Genomic DNA, 18,955 nt, shown 5'->3' on the forward strand with positions numbered 1-18,955 from the left:
TTTTCTGTGTCCCAAATTAAAAGTTGTGTCCAAATATGTGATTACAATGAACAAAAAAATCTTTAAACATTTTCTACTGAATGGATGGTCATATTGGCATGAGGTTTTTTTAAAAATGTATTCAAATGCTGCCTTGTTTTTTTTTCAAAATGAAAATGGTGTCAATCTTAAATTAACAATGGCAACCACAGTGACTAATTTGAAAATCTTTTTGGTAAAGAATATCAAAGTTTTCAACACTCTGCATTAAAAATATTTATGGACAAGGGAACATCTCTCCTTGTGAAGTTTGATCTCTTCTATTATTTCAGGATGATGCACAGAGTGACCATAGTGGTGTGGTTCTCGTTTCTCAGGGAGCAAGGAGAGGCAACCATGCATCACATTCATTTGCAGAATCATCTGAAGGACATCTGAAAATTCGTAACTCGTTGAGATCATCAAGGAAGCGGTATATTAATATGATACCTAGTTGCTTTATATTTGTTTGTCTTTGATGTTACCTTTTTTAACTGTAAAGATATAGAGATCATGTCTATAAAGTACACATTGTCAATTTTGGATTGTCTTCTCTATACCGTGGTCATGGATAGATGGCAAGGAATTATGCAGATTTTGGGTGTCATTGAATCAACTCTCTATCATGCAGACATGATTTTTCTCCGTTTTAAAGTGGAATTCCGCTTTTCTGCCAACTTGAATCCGATTGTTCTTGATGTAGTCCTTTTTTATATCATCTCTGATCCATTTTTTTATGGTTTTTTAAAATGGTCTGTTCGGTCCCATTCAGCAATGACCCATGTGACATATTCGGTCCATATATTAGTTAGCCCACGACTCTCGTAAGAGTATTTTGATTGGTCAAAAGTTTAAATTCATCCAATGAATTTTCGTGTAAAGGAAACTGATGGCAATGGAAAGAAGCATACTTGCAAAAAAATGGCGTCCCAAGTTGTTGAGAGAGACAATGACACGAGAAGTTTAGAGAAAGGTTTAAAAAAAGTATGGAAATGGGAATGGCTAGAGCAAAAAGTCAACGGAAATTTATTTGGTCAGTTTATAAGAAAACAACGCTCGAGGACTGGCATTTTGTGACCTCTAGTGTAATCTGGTACATGGTCCAAGAATTTTGCATTGTTTATTAAATCATCATGGTCTAGTCATCATAATTGTCATCTGGCTGTTTCTTTGATGTCACTCTTGTATATGGTTGTTTATGTACAGACAGCCTAGGTCCTGTAACACTTGGATCTGAGTCTGTTAAAGGTTGAACCTGAACATGGGTCATGTGTGAGGTAAGTTCACATGGAGTTCAGATAACCAGCCTATGTTACTCACAGCTTAATCAAGGGGTTGTCACATGGGAAAATAAAGGTGTTGCCTTTGCAAGCTTAAAGGTATATGAGGTCAGATGTTTACTGGAAGATGTAGAACTCTATTTGGCACTGAACAAGTACATGTAAATATGTTAAGTTGTGGCACCATCAAAAAGGACTGTCAACTTGAAAATGGGTGCTGTCTTTACAAGTAAAGAGCTTATTGGATCAAATGCACAAGCAGAAAATGTGGCAAACATCACATGCAATATAAAAATCTAACTTATGGAAAAGGAAAATACAATCAAAAGTGTTTTCGTATCAAACTGTTTATATGGCAAAACAAGTATTTATTAAAATACAGGTTGGTAGGTCTTGCACAAGAATGGAATCAATATACATGATAGTAAATACCCATGATAAACAACATTGATGCAGGGAGCATTTGATTTTCATGTAATATTTGAAAATTCAAGTAACTAGTACATGTTATGTGTAATAAATACCATCATGAAATGGATAAACACAGTATATACCATATACACATTTCAGAATATGTATAGTGGCATAGAAACATAAAAATATTTGAATTCACTGTATTTTTTAGTACTGCAGACACCTTGAGTTTCCAACAGTACTTAACAGATTATTGATTTTTTTGGTATGTTGTGTTTATATTCCTGCTAGGATTTCAAATGAGTGGGTTCTGACCAGGGCACCTAGAGCACAGTTGGACAATATTTCAAGATCAGAGCACTTTATGTGTTAAAGGATGCCATATAGTAGCCAATTAAAAAAGATGAGAAATAAGTAACTTCGACTCGGCATCGTTTATTTCTCAAATTATTCTCTATTTTGACCAGTATGTAACTAAAAGCTAGGATTATTCTTCATTATAGGTTTTGGATCAGTTGCCATCTTATATGTCCTGGATGCCTCAGTAGGTTCAGTTCGAGAGAATCTAAAATATGAATGTTCATTTTACTCTTCATGCTCCAATAATATAATATTTTGTGTAGGCAAATCAACATTGTATTTCATTTCATTAATGTATTGAAATTGAGAAAGAAATACGTGTACATATCATGAGGGCTACTGCTCATGAATGTCTTTTTATACATGTAAATACAAGTATATGGACAAAAAGGCCTCGATATTCTGTTTTTATATTAAAGCCACACATACCGAACTGAAATGGTTTTAATTTACCAAGACAACGGCTCTTGATGCCGGTTTCACAGAGGCTTGTATCATTACTTATAATTTAACTGTCGGTATTTTATACTATATGTGTGACTGCTAATTAAATTATAAGCAACAATACGACCATCTGTGGCCCATGCAAGGATATGGGTATTAAATAGGAATAAAATAAGCATTTTGGCCTCGTGAATAAATTTAATATAAAATGAAAATATTCTGTCAGTTTCCTCTTTTGCTTAGATCCAGTCTTTTCAAGTGAACTATGAACTCTGTGGTAGGCATTTTCTAATACAGCACTGCACAACACAGTGGCGTAATAATTCAGAATGATTGCGCACGCATCAGTAATGAGCTTAACAGTATAGACCGAAGTTAACCAATGTCACGACTGGCAAAACTGGCCAAGAGCATGGTGCCAGAACAGAATTAAATTTTGGAAGCGAATGATTGAAGCACTTTTAAATTTGATGGGGCTGTTTAAAGGCATACATTTGACAGGCGCACTAAAATAAGCTGGACAGGGAGTAGCGCCCTGCTATTTATGCTTAGCTGGAACACTGTAAGATGATTCCTATTATGCATAAATCAAATGTTTGTTTGATTAAAAGGTCGACTTATAATAGAGTATACACTTTTTTGGATGAATGGCACTGGGGGTAGGGAAGAAGTTTCTTGATTTTAGGGTTTAAAGGTTGAAGGCCATGGTCACTCTCTGACAGGCAGAGAATGGTTTCTACTCAGTAAACATTGGAGCCACATGACAGACCTAGACCAAATTTTTTGAGTTGGGTTATGTGTATTTGTAAGGAAGAAGCCTTTGGATCTGGGTTTGAAATGTGATAGGTCGATATTACTGAAAAAAGATGAAAATTGTTTGATATGATGACTTTAGTACTTTGATCAAAGGTGTAATGGGCTAGGCCTAATATTGATTTGAGAGTCAAAATGACAAATGCCAAGGTCATTGTGACTCTATAAAACGTGATTTACCTAATTTTCTTAACCAAACTTTGTGCATGATTGCAGTTGAGGTAAGACAGAAACCTATATATTTTGGGGTTCTGGTAAGTCGGATAAGGTTTGCACAAGAAGTTTAGTTCAAATTGACCTATTGGTCTATAATCACCAGTCAACAATGTCTTATTAGTGCCTGCGTTGAGGACTATTAACTGAACACGAGGTAGGCAATATGGTGCACTGTTAACGAAATTCGATCTTTTTGTGCAGTTGGTGCAGAAACGGCATCCAAGATTGAAAAGATTGCTGGTAAAATGGGCACAGATGAGATAATTTGCGTTATTATTTTGAAATATTTATGAATGATGAAGTATGTGGAAAATTATTTTATCCGTGTACACTGTTTGAACATTGGTCAATCTGTGATCCCGATTTGTTTTACTCAAAAGTTCAATCTCATTTTCTACAGTTTGAATTTTAAGAAATTCAGGAGTGTTTCAGGCTTAGTTTTGAAATGCTAATGAGAATTTTGTATGAATTGACATGATTAAATGTATGTTTAAATTATTCATGATCATAATTTATTTCTTTGTTTTTCTTCTTCAGTTTTTTTTTTGTTCTTTGTGTGGGGTACATTGTGGACTGGGGATGGGGGCATCCTCTTTGACAAAAACAAATCAATTGTATAGTAACGACGAGTAGCAAGTTGTTTTAGCAATAAGAATTAATTTTCCTTGTTCTAATTTTCAGGATAAGTTATGCAGAAAATGATGCAGAAGAAGGTATGACTAAAAGAATTGGTATGTAACTATTTCTGTCAAGTTCACCAATATTTACATGTTTAACCAGTCATAACACAGTTTCATAGATGACAAGTTACTAAAGTGTGGAAGACATGATTTCACAAGTTAACAAAAAAATATATTGTACATAATGGTAAGGGTCTAATAAACTAAAATAACTGACTGTTATCAATATGATTTCCATCTCAGTGTCTGCATCAGATTCTAGCTGTGATAGTTGGCCAGAACATTAATCCCAGCATTCTGGATATTCGATACCAGAGACTGTCAACAGGTTTGGTTCTATTGTTTATCTTCCCATGGCTAACTGAGCTTGGACTAGTTCATGCCCTTGGATAAGGCACAAATGTTAAATTAATTAAAATCCCTTATCTCTAACCCTTACTAAAACAAGAGCAGAGTGGGAGAGCAAGCACTTATGTAGCTGGGCTTACACTGGTTTTGTTTTTTTGTGAAGATTTTAGTTTTATTTACATAGTTGTAGGACCCTTACTTGGTGTTTTTGTGTCCTTTGAACCTGAATGTAACACCGAGAATAATGGTCACTCTCTCTAATGCTACTTCATTATTTGGTCTCTTGAACAGACCCTGACTCAATTTCACCATCTCGAGTTAAATCAGATGTTGCGATTTCAAATGTTTTAACTTAATTATAGTGATTCTCTTAATCTTACTTTTTAATTGGTTTTTAAAATGGTATAATTGATGAATATTTTCAGCAAATTAATTGAAAACCTGTATTCAAAAATTTTTCCTAAAAAAAGAGATCTGACAAAAACGTTTACAAATCAGATTAAATATTTTTTACAAATCTGATTTAAAAAAGAATAATCTTGATTTTTTTTATAACCCTTTAGATGACCCAGAGTGCCAGAGTAGTTTAAAACTTTCCCCTTTACTGATCACTGCCATCTCACCTGCCTGCATGGGTTTGAGTCTTAGCTCAGCCGGTGTGGGTACATGAGAAAGCTAGCCAGTAACTTCCATGGATTGTGGTATTCCTGGATTCTTCCTCCACCAGCAGTAGTGGTCACCATGTATAGGCTATTTTGCCTGAAAAATGGCAATAAACCCAAAATTAATAATAACAGCACCCCTTCATGTGATAGAAATTGTTGCTAATTAGGTGAAAATTATGATTTATCTCAAGTATTTACCCAACAGCAAATTTTAAAGCAATTTTGTGACTAATAAAATTTTTCAAATAATAAAGTAGACATCAACAAATTTTAACTTATGCAGATACATTGACTTGAGTACGATGAATATAAGCAAGATAGATCATGGTTTTTATAACCTTTACAACTCCAAGAAATTTAGGGCTACCCATGAATTTGTTTGAATACTAAAAATTTCCGGAAACTATTTGAATTTTTGAAATACAAAATGTTAAAACTGAAGAAAGATAACATCCTCTTATAAAATCAGAATGTTGGTTAATATGATTGTCAAGAAGAGCAAATAAACAACTAAAGCCATATAAAATTTGGTGGATCAAATGACAGCTGATATGGATAATTACCCGAAAGTTAAATTTTTTTAAGAAAAAATTATTACAACTCTTTGGTTTTAAACTAAGTAATAGTAATGATTGGCCACTCCGGTGGCCTGAGTGGTTAGACTGTCCACCTCAGATGCAGGAGGTTGTGGGTTTGAAACCTGGCAGAGTCATGCCAAAGACTTACAAAAATGGTACTAACAGCTGTCTTGGTTGGCGCTCAACATTAAAAGGATCGTGTTAGGACTATTCAGCCAGGTGTCAGGATAACATGACTGGGTGGAACGTTGTACTGCATGTCGTAACACTAACCTCTTAATGCTGAGAATCAAGCAAGGCAGCTCCTTGTACCATTTTTATATGTCTGTGGTGTGACTCATCTGGGGTTAGAACCCAAGACCTCCTGCATTCAAGGTAAATGCTCTAACCACTTAGGCCATCAGTGCTGTTTACAAAACCAAAATGAATCAGGCCAGGTAGACAGTGAACTTGATTTTGGACAAGGCCAAGTACAAAATAGAATTATGCATACCATATATATATATATATATATATATATATATATATATATATATATATATATATATATAACAAACAATGCAAATTAAATGTACGTTAAAAAAACGGGGCTGTTTGGACTGTGTAGGTATGTGAATACATCAGTTCACATGACTTGTCTTTACCTAAATAATCCCTTTCCTGAGAAAAGAAACACTTCATTTGCACAAAGTATACTCAAGGAACCACCTTAATCATTTAGAAGCCACTGTATGTTAGGTCATTGACTGCAGGAAGTCAGGTGTTGAATACATAACTATTAATACGAATCTTCTTTATATAGCTGTAACTTCAAAATTTGATCATGAGGAAAATCTGCATATTCGTTGTCTTTAGTGCACAGTCCTCAGGTTGACATGATGTAATGGTTTGTTGATTGCATCATGTTAGTTTTTTTTACTTTAGTTTTTGCTCAGTGATAAAAATGTAACATATGGAGAAAGTTAAAGTTTTGTAATAGAAAAAAATCTTTCTTGAAAACTTTTGGAAGTTCTTGAAAAGTCCCTGAGAAACAATTCTTTAGGACTGTACGAACAATACTGAAGTCAGATTTATATATTAGAAAGCATCTGTATAGTCATTTTTTCTAATGGCATAAGAATTAGATGCAATTATAATTTTTCAGTACTTTCGAAGGTGAAATGAGGATCATTCTTTTGTATGCATCCAATGATCATGTGCAGAGATGGTCCCACGGCATCTGATTGCGTGTGATGCAAATTTTATTCAAATTTATGCACTATGAAAGTGGTGATGCACAAGAACTCTCACAAATTAGTTTCCAATTGTGCATATGAAAATGTACTGTGTGCAGTATAAAATTTTATTCAGATATTCACCCTAAAATTCCTGCTGTGAAATAAGTCATGTTGGTAGAAATATCTTAGTGCTTGTTGCAATGAGCATTTTTTCATAGTGATGAAAGCAATTTATTTTTAAAGTCAGCAAGTCTATCAAATTTTTGGAGTTGGGATACCAATGAGTGATATTGAACCCAAAAATGGTGTTAAATTTGAGTCAGATGTACGTGCTCTATGAACAAAAACAGCAGTATTTCAAAATTAAATGTAGAAAAAACACACAAACAAACCAAATTAAAAAAATAGAGACAATTTAAAAATAGAGCGCACTTTGTTTCTTTGCTTGTCACAGTTTTGCCCTGTGAGACAAACTAGTCTGTTAAAACCGCTCCAGTGGCCTAGTTGTTAGAGCAGATACGGGAGGTTGTGGGTTCGATCCCTGGCCGAGTCATACCAGAGAATTACAAAAATGGTACTAACAGCTGCCTCGCTTGGTTAGTGTTAGGACTGGTCGGCCTGGTGTCAGGATAATGTGACTGGGTGGGACATCATGTTACATGTCTGTGGCATGATGCCCCAGTGCTAGACATCACTATAAACTGTCACACTGCAGACATCGTAGCGATATGACTGAAAAATTGTTAAAGCTAAGTTAAAAATCAAAATCACATCACACACATCACTAGTCTGAACACTTGTATATTGACAACTTACATTTAGAAAGTGCAATCCATAATCCATTAGGTGTGATACATGTATGTAGCAAATCCATGACTTTGATATAGATCACGAAACTTCATGAAAGAATCACATCCAATTAGAAAACACAAATAACACATGTATAAAAATTGGTAGTTCTTGTTTGATCTATATCCGATGGTCACTACACAATTCATTACAGTTGTCACAAGTAGCATGTGGCTATAGTTGTTTCCATGCTACATATACTTAAATTGGCCTAGATTCACAGACCCAAAGCTCAGAAATATCTGCTCAATATGCCGCATCTGAATTATGTTATAACAGAGCATGCTAAAGCAAGATCACATTGTATCGCTGAACAAGTAGACTGGCATTAATGGACTTAAAATTCTAATGCAGCATTATGGAACAGTAACCCTGGCAGTAGAGGGCTAACTCAAGAAAGTTAAACTTTAGCAAAGATTAAATTAGTGAAATATTTTATTTTGGAGCAGAAGTATCCAAGAGACAATACCTGTGCATAATCATAAAGAACAGTTTTTAAACGTGTTCCATCTGGCTAAGCTAGCTAAATGTATGCTGCTTCCATTAGCAGACTGGGAAAGATGGTTCTGGGTTCAGCAATATTTATCACTGTTTATGAACAGATTAAGCTCAGAAATAATCAACATTAATGCTTATACAACTAGAGGCAACATCATTTAAAGATTTTGATTATAAAAATCCTCTTATAGAGTGCAGCAGGAATAAAAGAGATATTGATACTGAAGTGTTTGTAAATATTGAACTAAGGCAGTTTAGTCCTTCCTCTAGTGTTTGTTCTTCTCCCTCCTTATTTTTGTGATGAGGTGGAGGAGGGATGTCCTTTCTTTAATGGTAAAATCCTGGGAACATCTCTGGTAATGTGGTTTATGTGATATACTTTTTCAGTTTAATCATAATCTCACAAGAAGATCAGTAACTTCTGTATGGTTGAGGATATTATTCAGACATCTGGAACAAAGCAACAGGCCATGTTTTCAGACATTTTACTTCAGATGTAGATGGATGCTGGCAGCTGTAAAAGCAGATACAAATGTCATATTTATCTGTTGGGTTGCACCTAAAAGAGCTGTCGAGTTTTAGTCACAAGTTTTTAAGATGCTTGATAACTATTAGAAGATGAATAGTCATATTTGGTCTCCCACCTGTTTTTAGCTCCATTTGAATTTTAATCACAAGTTTTTAAGATGCTTGATAATTATTAGAAGGTGAATGGTCATATTTGGTCTGGTAACTGTATTTAGCTCCATTTGAATTCATTGATATAGTAACAGCATGGAAATCTTTTAATGCCTCTGAGACATATAATAATCTCCTGTACTTGTATCTTCTCTGATATGTGTTAATATTCCTGATTCATAATTTCAGATTTCCTTCCAATGTATATTAGCAGAAGAAGGAGCGAAGAAGCATCAAAAAATTACTCTGACAACAATAATGTTGATGAGGGAATTCGTCGTAGCTCAAGAAATAGGAAACTGCTGTATGGAACTTTTGATCAGAAAATTTTAGAGAAAGCCTTATATGACAATGCATCAGAATATCCAAAAAGCACAGGTCGCAAACGAGGAAGAGGAGAAGTAGATACTGATGTCACTGAAAATGCAAGTATCTGTAAACTTAAAGATTTAAAGAATGGAATAAAATTTGATTACAAAAAAAATACAGGAGATACAGAGACTTTATTTTGTTTTATTTGATGAACTGCAGATAAGTTTTCCCAATCCCAGGGCTTAGAAAAATACCTTATTCATGCATGTTCTTAAATTTTATTGTTTTTTTTTTTAAAGCATCATTTTCAAGATGAATAGACATGTATTCAGAACTCATTTTGTTAGTGCAAGTGGAGCTTGACTCTAGTTGACGTACAGTAGAACAGTAGTTTGTGACTAATCAGTCTGGGAGGTTCAGTAAAGTGGATGCAGTCATTACTCAATTATTATACATTACTGATTATTTGCAACAACAACAACATATATCTATATAAAGTGTTCGCATTAGATATATGAAGAAATTAGGGTAATCTGAGACAATGATGGGACAAATGTTGTCATTATAAACCATGTGGCAAACTTACTTACCTGCCTGAATACTTGCATCAAGGGCATCTTGATTAGGTCCTGTCTGTCTGCATGTCCACACATCCAAATTGCTTTCCATCTGTCCTTGGAAAGTAGTGTGCACTGTTCCATAAAAGCAAAGTGAAAACTATTAGTGAAATTTGGTAGGCATGTTTTGTATGCATTTGTAAGATGGCCTGTATTCCAATGTAAGTGTGTGTGTGTGATTTAGATTTTTAACATAGCTTTAACAATTTTCCAGTCATATTGCTACTATGTCTGCAGTGGCAGTTTAAAGTGAAGTCTAGCACTGGGGCATCATGCTGCAGACATGCAGCATGATGTCCCACCCAGTCACATTATCCTGACACCAGGCCAACCAGTACTAACACTAACCTCTTAATGCTGAGCGCCTAGCGAAGCAAATGTTAGTACCATTTTAAGAATTCTTTGGTATGACTCGGCCGGCCATCGAACCCACGACCACCTGCATCCGGGGCGGACGCTCTAACCACTAGGCCACTGGAGCGGTCAAATGTAAGATGAACTGATTAAATTTTCATACCACTTGAAGCCAGTGTTTTTGGGGAACACGTTGTTAGCACAAAAACACAAAAAGCACTTAACATGAATTTATGAGCTTCTATTGGCACTCAGGTTAGTGATAACTTGAATGTAAATGTAATCCACTGTCTACTGCAGCATATGTTCACATTTTATATTCAAATAGTTTGAAATGAACACTTAAATTTGTTCCTAAATACATATGTTAAGTCAAAAGCTAAAATTGTGTCTTTGAAGTGTATGCCAGATTTCTGTCTTCAAAGCCTTCAAGGGGCCCCTAGTGGCCGAGTGGTCTAAAGCGCTCTCCGTTACGGATCACTGCCATCTCACCTCTATCTGCATGGGTTCGAATCTTGGATTCGGCCAATGTTGGTATGTGAGAAAGCTTGCCAGTAGCTTCTCGTGGGTCAGTGGTTTTTTCTGGGGTTTTCCCGGGTTCTTCCTCCACCATTAATACTGGCCGCCATGTATAGCCTATCGTGTGCTGAAAAATGGCGTTAAACCCCACAACAACAACAACAAAACCTTCAAAAACCAGAACTATTATTTAGAGCACATTTGATTTTTGTTGTTACAGAAGCCACACTTTTTGACCATTTAATCATGCATTTTTTTAATATATGTTCTCGTTGATACTCATTCTTAACAAACAGAAAAAAGAAGATAAAATGCATTTCTTCAATTACCCATTACATGAACACTTCCATTATCCCCAAGAGTGCACAAAGTTTGTCCAACCAATTAAAATGTTTACTTGTCTACATAAAAGACCCACTTTTAGGATTGTTAAAATTTATATATTTATTCAGCTGTATCTTTTAAATGCATCAATATATATCTTTTATGCAAACTGTTAATAATTTTTATTCTGTGAGCCAGTCTTTTGGCAATTAGAAAATTTTGAAAAAGTTAAACTGTCCATTTTTTTAAAATTCTCTACTTAAAGATGTCTTACGATTATAGAATTAAAGTGTGCAATTGATTCTAAACATCATCCTGCAATTAACAAAATACATGATTATTGATTAAGGTGGTATACAAATAAAACTGGAACAAAATTGAAACAACTCATCTTACCACCAAAAACAGCTTTGTGTTAAGTAAATAACAGGAAGATGTAATGCATGTTATGAATATAAATCATGAGAATATACAAGTAGTTGTTAATAGGTCAAAACAGGTGCTTCTGTCAGAATGTGAAAAATCTTTAAAATGACATATAGCTTATGTATCTTGATATGATGGATTTTTTTATTTCTATAAATTGCCTAATTGCTTTATGTTGAGCCCATCATCTGTTAAGATTCTCTTTCCTTGACTCAGTAACTTTCTCAGGAACATGGAGTATAGTAATGTGGGATGGAATGCTTCTGACAATTCTGCACAGGTCTTCCATGCTGCTGAAAACTTTTCTTGCTAAAATCATCCTTAAATCAATGTGTTGATTGTTCTTTCTGTACTATCTGCTGCTCCTTTATCATGACTGGTGCCAAAGAAATTTAACATCACAATTGCTTAGCCATTTTCCTCAGTTTTCAGATCTGCTAGTATTTCTGTTTGGATGATGCTACATATTGGTCATGCTTTAAGCAGTCACATAAAGTGTATTGCTTTTTTACTCATCTTATAGCCAGCAAACACAAGTTAAAACAGTACCTTGAGTGTGATGCCATTGGGCCAGTTGAACTTCATCTTGGTACTCAGAAGCATAACTTTCTGAAAATTCAACCTGAAAATTTGCATAGTTGTTTTGGCTTATTTTTAGATTTTCTTTGAAATATTTAGATTTTAGTTTTATGATGAATTGTTGATGTAAGAGACTTTTTACCGCAATATGTAGATATGATACTGGCCTTTGTGAACTTGAATGACTATTTGCTCCACATTTACCTTTCGCCACCATGTAACATTTTCAGCCATTTCATCATCAAATACAGGCAGCTTGTACAAATTCATTTCCCTGCCACACTTTTCACACCAACCAAGTATGCATGGTTCCTGATTTACATCACAAATAGCTTTTGAAAGAAGCTCATTGTGCAGTTTTTTATCTACCCATGCATCATGTGTCAGATCTGACACACAACAATAATCGCTGGTATGTAAATTGATGCACCCCAATGTTATGGCTTGCTGATTAACAAAAAACAAAAGTTCAGTCTTCAAGTCGTCGATGGTACTTAAATTGACTCACCCTATTATTATGTTTTACTGATTAACACAAAATGAAGGTTTGTTCTAACTACTTTAATGGCTAGAGTACAACTCCCAAACAGGGAAAACAAGCGCGTATCAGTTTCTTACGCTAATGTTATCAAAATACATAGGGTATCAACTGGGTGTGGAGCCTGGATCTGACCTTTTTTGACCTGTAACTATCACATCATTTGTAGCAACAGGATGTTAGAACCGTATTATCACTTCACCCAAGAAAGAGGCGGAAACTAAACACGTGATTTTAAAGTAATTCTCACGAGAAACTTATTTTATGTGCACCTTTGTCATGCAGTGAAGCAACAATTTCCATTTGCTAAATTGTTTGTCTTGCATTGTTTCAAGATATTGTCAGCATTCGACCAAAAATGGCATCCAAGGCAAAGGAATTAAATTGTACAGAAACAAACAAAATTATCTTTTGGACTGCGTTTATGACTGACCAATGATAGTAGCATTGTTATCGAACCAGAGGAGCCTTCATTGTCCAAAAATGAGGTAATGGTTACTGGCAAGATTAAACATAATTTGTGCAGCAATGGTTGAAAACACAGCTGACTACATTTTCAAGTTAAGTTGCATGAAGAATGTGACAGTGCATCTGCTTTCATGTTTTGCCATATATGTATAGAATAGTACACTGGCAAGGCATGCTGTGTTGCCAGAACACAAACTGTTGATTGAAGGTCCACAACACCAGGCAGATTTGAATGCAGGTTTACAAAAACATTATTCCAAACAAGACATAGCAGTGAAAGTGCTACTTAAGTGTGTACATTGGATGAGTGTAGAATTAAAATACGAATCTCTTCTTAATTTAATACATGACTTAACAGCTGAAGAAATTGATGCCATTGGCATTTTGAAGAATTATGTCAATCAGTAAAACTTGGCTACTACCTGTTTAGACTGACTGGAGAGCCTATTAAACATTGTTGAGGATAGTCTTATATATGGCCTCCAAAATTCATCATTTGTGATAGCAGTGGCAGATGAAAGCACTGACACAGTCGGCAATAAACGCTTTGTCATATATGCTCCGATTATTTCTGATGACATGAAACCCATCAGCAAGATTTTTAACAAATATAGAATGTTCAGATGCTTCTGGCAAGGGAATTGCCTCATTGGCTTTAGTCACATTATATAAACTAACATTTTTGTTGTGTATTTAAGCAATATAATTATTTTTTTTTAACTACAGAAAACTGATAATCAGCTTGAATAAGACTCAGGTTTTGATTTTGACTTTTTTTGCCTTGATGAGTCAGTTGACGTACATGAAGCCATTTGTAGATAACTCTGAACATGTTGGAAAGTATAGATGATATTTCAGAGAGGCATGCAGTATCATATCCATTTTTGGGAATATGACAAACATACATTTTTGGACATTTTGGAAACAGGTAGGATATACATTGGTCACAAGATAGCTACAAATTTGGATTTTCCAATTGTCAACGAAGGGTGTTATTTTAAACACCTGATATGCCTAGAATATAGTCGTACATAGTCTATATTTGTGAGCAAGCTCTTTTCCATTGACTTTATTCCAGTTTGTTAGTTATTCTTTCCAGGAGCTTGTCAGTTATTGTAATTGGACTAGTAGAAGTCAAATAACATTTTCCATGCCTTTGTGTTTATTTTCTTTAAAAAGGTTTCTAACTTCTTGCTGGTTGTGGTACTGCTGTGGTAGTTTCTTTAGAGGCTTTTCTCTCATGGGCTGTTTAGGAGATAATTTTGAGCCTTTCTCAGAGCGTTTCCAAATGAACTGGGATTTTTAAAGCTGGAGAAGGATGAGACCAAACTTGTCTTGTTGCCTGCCATTTCAAAGTTTATCTTTCTGCATTTTTTTTTTGATTGCAGCATATGAAAATTGTTTCTCTTTCTACTTTCTTTTTTTTATCTTGCCCTTCTTAGGTAATCTTTCCATGTTTCAATGTCTTTTCTGATTTCCTTCATCTATGTTGCTGGACCTATGTCCTTTACAGCTTTACTTTTGATGCTGTGAATTAGAAGAAAAAAATAATCTAACTTCATGTTAAGATTTTTGTTTTCAGACATTGTAAAGAAATAATATTATTTCCTTTATTAGAAAATTCAAATTAAGAAACACCATGGGGAAATATATGTGACCACTAAAGACATAGCATCCATGAAAGTTTTAATTTGATGTTTTGTCAAATTAAATTAACATTACTAAAAATATTAAAAATGGAATGCTATATAAAAATATCACATTTACAATGTGTTATTATTATATTAACATTTATAAAATATTCCTTTAAGAAGTAAAGCAGATACCTTACGCCTACAGAAATATTCTAATAGACACAACAGAGACACAGGAAAACACCACAAAGTTATGAAATCAAAATGCAGCTATCCAAAATTTACCCAGATATAGAGAGGGTCATGTTGCATCAGTTTTAAAAATAGCCTGGGGGCATTGGGCATATGTTTTGCTTGGGTTCATTTACTTTACATCAGTAATACATGCAGAAAACAAAGCAATTTGTCATTCAGTTAAAGTCTGTCTCATCCATGATGCAGAATTGTCCCATTCATAACATGACATATTTGTCCTATTTCTCTATATTAAAAAGTTAGCTTTTCATTAAAGTTTTTATTACTTTGTTTTCAATGGTTTAGGAGAATTTAAAACTTCATAATTTTTGGCATTAATAGAACATTTTTCTGTCACAATTTTCAGCAACACTCGATCACATATTCTAAATCAAAATTTCTTAATAAATGGCCCATGTGATGATAAATGACCTCATAAAACATGATTTAATATCTAATTAATTTAAATAAGATTAAAAACTTTGTGCTAAAAATTAGTATAAAAATTTGCAATGTTTCACAATTCTGTTTTTCACCACCATTTTTTAAATTAATAAATGTTAATCTTCTAAAGAAAAATCACTATTGGTTTCATAACCCTGAATTATATTACTTGTCATAATAAACCACTGTACATTCATATGTACATCTCTAAAGAAAATATAAATTTCATTTCACTTTTAGTGAAATTGTCGATCTTTTTAAAAAAACAAGCATTTGTGAGCTAGGACATTTGAGACATGGAAATTTTTGCAAAGAAATTTGACTATGCCATTCACATTTCCATGAGGCTAATCCACTCACTTCCTTGACGAAAATTACTAACCCACTGTGATGCATTGCTGAATCAGACTTTGTGGTCAGATGTGATCAAATAGTTGACAAAGTATGGAAATTATAATTGCACTGGATTACATCATTAAATTCCTACCGCTTACAGAAGTCATTTACATTATCAGACTGTTAGAGTGAGGTGAATTTGAAAATGAAAATTGGGTGGGGTACTGAATAGTGAGTTAATCAAGTCTTTTTTTCTGGAGCAAGTTTGGTATATTATAAAAGGATCATTTTCTTTTCCTACATAAATACCTGATAGATTTGTTCATGAAGTGTCAAAAAATGATTTATTTTAACTTGTGGCTTCACTCGATGTTAAAATATGTTAAGTTTTGCAACTTGATAAAATAGCTCTGATATTAATGTTGAAAAGAAAATATTCTTTAGGTATTCAGACAGTTTCATTATACATTGTGTTTAGAACTATATAACAGTTATGAAAACTTGTTATTAACCACTAGACATGCCAACTCTTATGATTTTGAATAAGTCTTACGAAAATTACCCTTAAAATACGAACTTTTGGCACAGTAGCAAAAACTACATGATAATGATTGTTGCCAAAAAATCAGGATTATTGGTACATCCATGTTTTATTTGGATCCGGGTTTCATCTTAAAATTAGTAAAATTAGCCAGGGAACCAAACTAACTTTACAGCAGCACCACAGACGCTTTAAACTGCACCTATGTGTTCGTGTGAAGCGTCTGCATGATCAAAACTTGATTATAGAACTTTTTAAATGGTCTCCAGAAAGCAATGCATATTTAAGACAAAATGGAAAATAAGCTTCTCGAAAAGTGTTAAGAATCAACACAGAGGAATAAAAAGGAGCATTCAGATTCTTGTGAATAAAAGCTGGAAAGGACACAATTATGTTTATTGGACAGCACATGCAAATTTGAGTATGTCTTGAGGCGATAGATATGATTGCCATCGTCATGGAAAAGAATTTCCAGGAATTATATCAAGTTGAGAGATATCAACAAGTCATTGAGCTGCATAGGGTTAGGACTAGTTGAACATAATGTTTATCATCGATGGGTCAAACTTTTAATTACATTTTCCAGCTTTACATTAGCAGTTATTGATATTTTGTTACACCTTACTGAAAACTGGTAAATCTTACGGATAAAAGTCAACTGTCTTACTGAGACGGACTTGTCACGGTTGGCAGGTCTACCATCTCACATCTGTCTGCGTGGGTTCAAGTCTTGGGTTCAGCCAATGTGGTTACGTGAGAAAGCTTGCAAGTGGGTCTGTGGTACTTTCCGGGGTTCTTCCTCTGCCATTTATACTGGCCATCATGTATAACTTACCTTGTGCTGAAATATGGCATTAAACCCAACAAAAAAGTCCATTACTAATTTATTTTACCACTGACAGATTGATGCCAAACCTCATGTAAAAGTGGTTTTTTTTGTTCCAATTTGTTCACAAGATTCTGCTTTGATTAAAAACGTTAAATAATTGTTTGAGATATAAATTTGTGCGTAAGAAAAATAAAAGGCAAAGAATGCTTTTCTAGAGCACAAGAAATATTTTATTAAGTGACTAAAGCTGCAGTAGATCAATAACATGTTAGTTATTGAGTTTATGTGGGTTTCAGGAGTATGAAGATATGTATAGTCGTGTAAAGAGGAAGAGGACCAGAGGAAAGAGAGACATGTATGGAATTCCAATAAGATCTGAGACAGAAGATGAAGATGATGAAGAGGAAGATGAAGATGATGACTCGGACAGTTCTGAGGATGCTTCAGACTCAAATGATGATAGCATTGGTAGGAGAAACATTTAGCTACTTTCAAACAAAATACTTTTGAACCCTTACAAATCTGTGAAATTGTCTAGAGCATGTTGTAGCACCATTCAGATTTGAAAATCTTTCTTCAGTGTTCACTCCTTTTAATTTTCATTGGCATTTTATAAGTTTGACAAATGGCTGAATAAAATATACACGTGACCTTAAAGCCTTGAAAATAAAGTACAATAACATCAGTCCTGTTCCATCAAAACATACATGGGACTGGGGGAAGGCAGTTTTGAAATTGGGTAGCCACCCTAAGATGTGATTAAGGATTCACCAACAGAATTTATTGAACAATAATAAAATTACTCACAGATAGAATTTTGGTGTGTGTCTGTGTGTGTGTGTGTATATATATATATACACACACACACACACACAGTGGAGCCTTGAATCATGCACATTTTTATTTTATAATGTCATCCCACTGTATACATGTACATGTATATGCTAGCTGTAAATGTACTGTATATTCAATAATGGTTGAAATGAATTAATGAATACATATATTAACATGTTTATTTCATTTTTTATTATAAGATGCGCTTGTACATACATGTACAGTAAATATAAGTTTAAACAATTAACACATCAAACACATCATACTATGTACATGTATGTACTGTAGATACATTTATCATGTCAATTTCCTGAAGAAATCTGTAACCTTTGTTTGCCTGGATTCTTTGGCAGATCTATCTACAGTGATTATTGATAGTGGCCATAGATTCTAAAGGGCTTCACTATTGTTTTATGTCATCACTGGTGAATATTGCTGACATCTGCTCAAACTATGAAATTAATGTTGCTATGCTAATAAGATGCAGTCATTTTTATGAGTCGTCTTTTACAGCTGTTGTAGCTGCTAATGAGCTGATAATTGACATCCCTATTTTATTTGGAAATGAAGTCCTATACTGTCCACAGCTTAAATCAATCAACTGTATTTGTACAGCCATCAATAAACTGATTGTTACATACAGTTGGTAAACAACAAAGAGGCTTAATGACACTTTATTTATTTACCATATGTTGTGTCAAAAAGCATGGACGATTTGATCCCAGTGTTTATTTAATTATTAACACCCTCGTTGACAACTATCTAAAACCGACATTGTTTATACAATCGCAGGTTGCAATATGGTCATGCTACTTAGTTTTTCCACCCACAGGATCACTTTAACATACCACTAGAATTTGACCAATCAGAGATTAATACATTGACACACCTCCAAATTTGTGTAGGTT

At 34.2% G+C, this 18,955-nt stretch overlaps 1 protein-coding gene across 2 annotated transcripts in view; it reads left to right on the forward strand.

Moving 5' to 3' along the window:
• LOC149807170 (ATPase family AAA domain-containing protein 2-like) overlaps nt 1-18,955 on the forward strand; it is a 155,313-nt gene that overhangs the window by 3,348 nt on the left and 133,010 nt on the right. Inside the window, exons 2-5 of one of the 2 annotated variants that reach the window (XM_089963046.1) lie at nt 312-451; nt 4,227-4,276; nt 9,248-9,483; nt 17,510-17,681. In XM_089963046.1, the coding sequence (XP_089819172.1) occupies nt 312-451; nt 4,227-4,276; nt 9,248-9,483; nt 17,510-17,681 (598 nt within the window). The remainder of the gene's footprint in view (nt 1-311; nt 452-4,226; nt 4,277-9,247; nt 9,484-17,509; nt 17,682-18,955) is intronic. The other variant, XM_089963053.1, reaches the window with a different exon arrangement.

Source organism: Sinohyriopsis cumingii, chromosome 1 (assembly GCF_028554795.1).
Source record: "Sinohyriopsis cumingii isolate HCF-2022 chromosome 1, ASM2855479v2, whole genome shotgun sequence".
Classification (NCBI taxonomy): Eukaryota; Metazoa; Mollusca; class Bivalvia; order Unionida; family Unionidae; genus Sinohyriopsis; species Sinohyriopsis cumingii.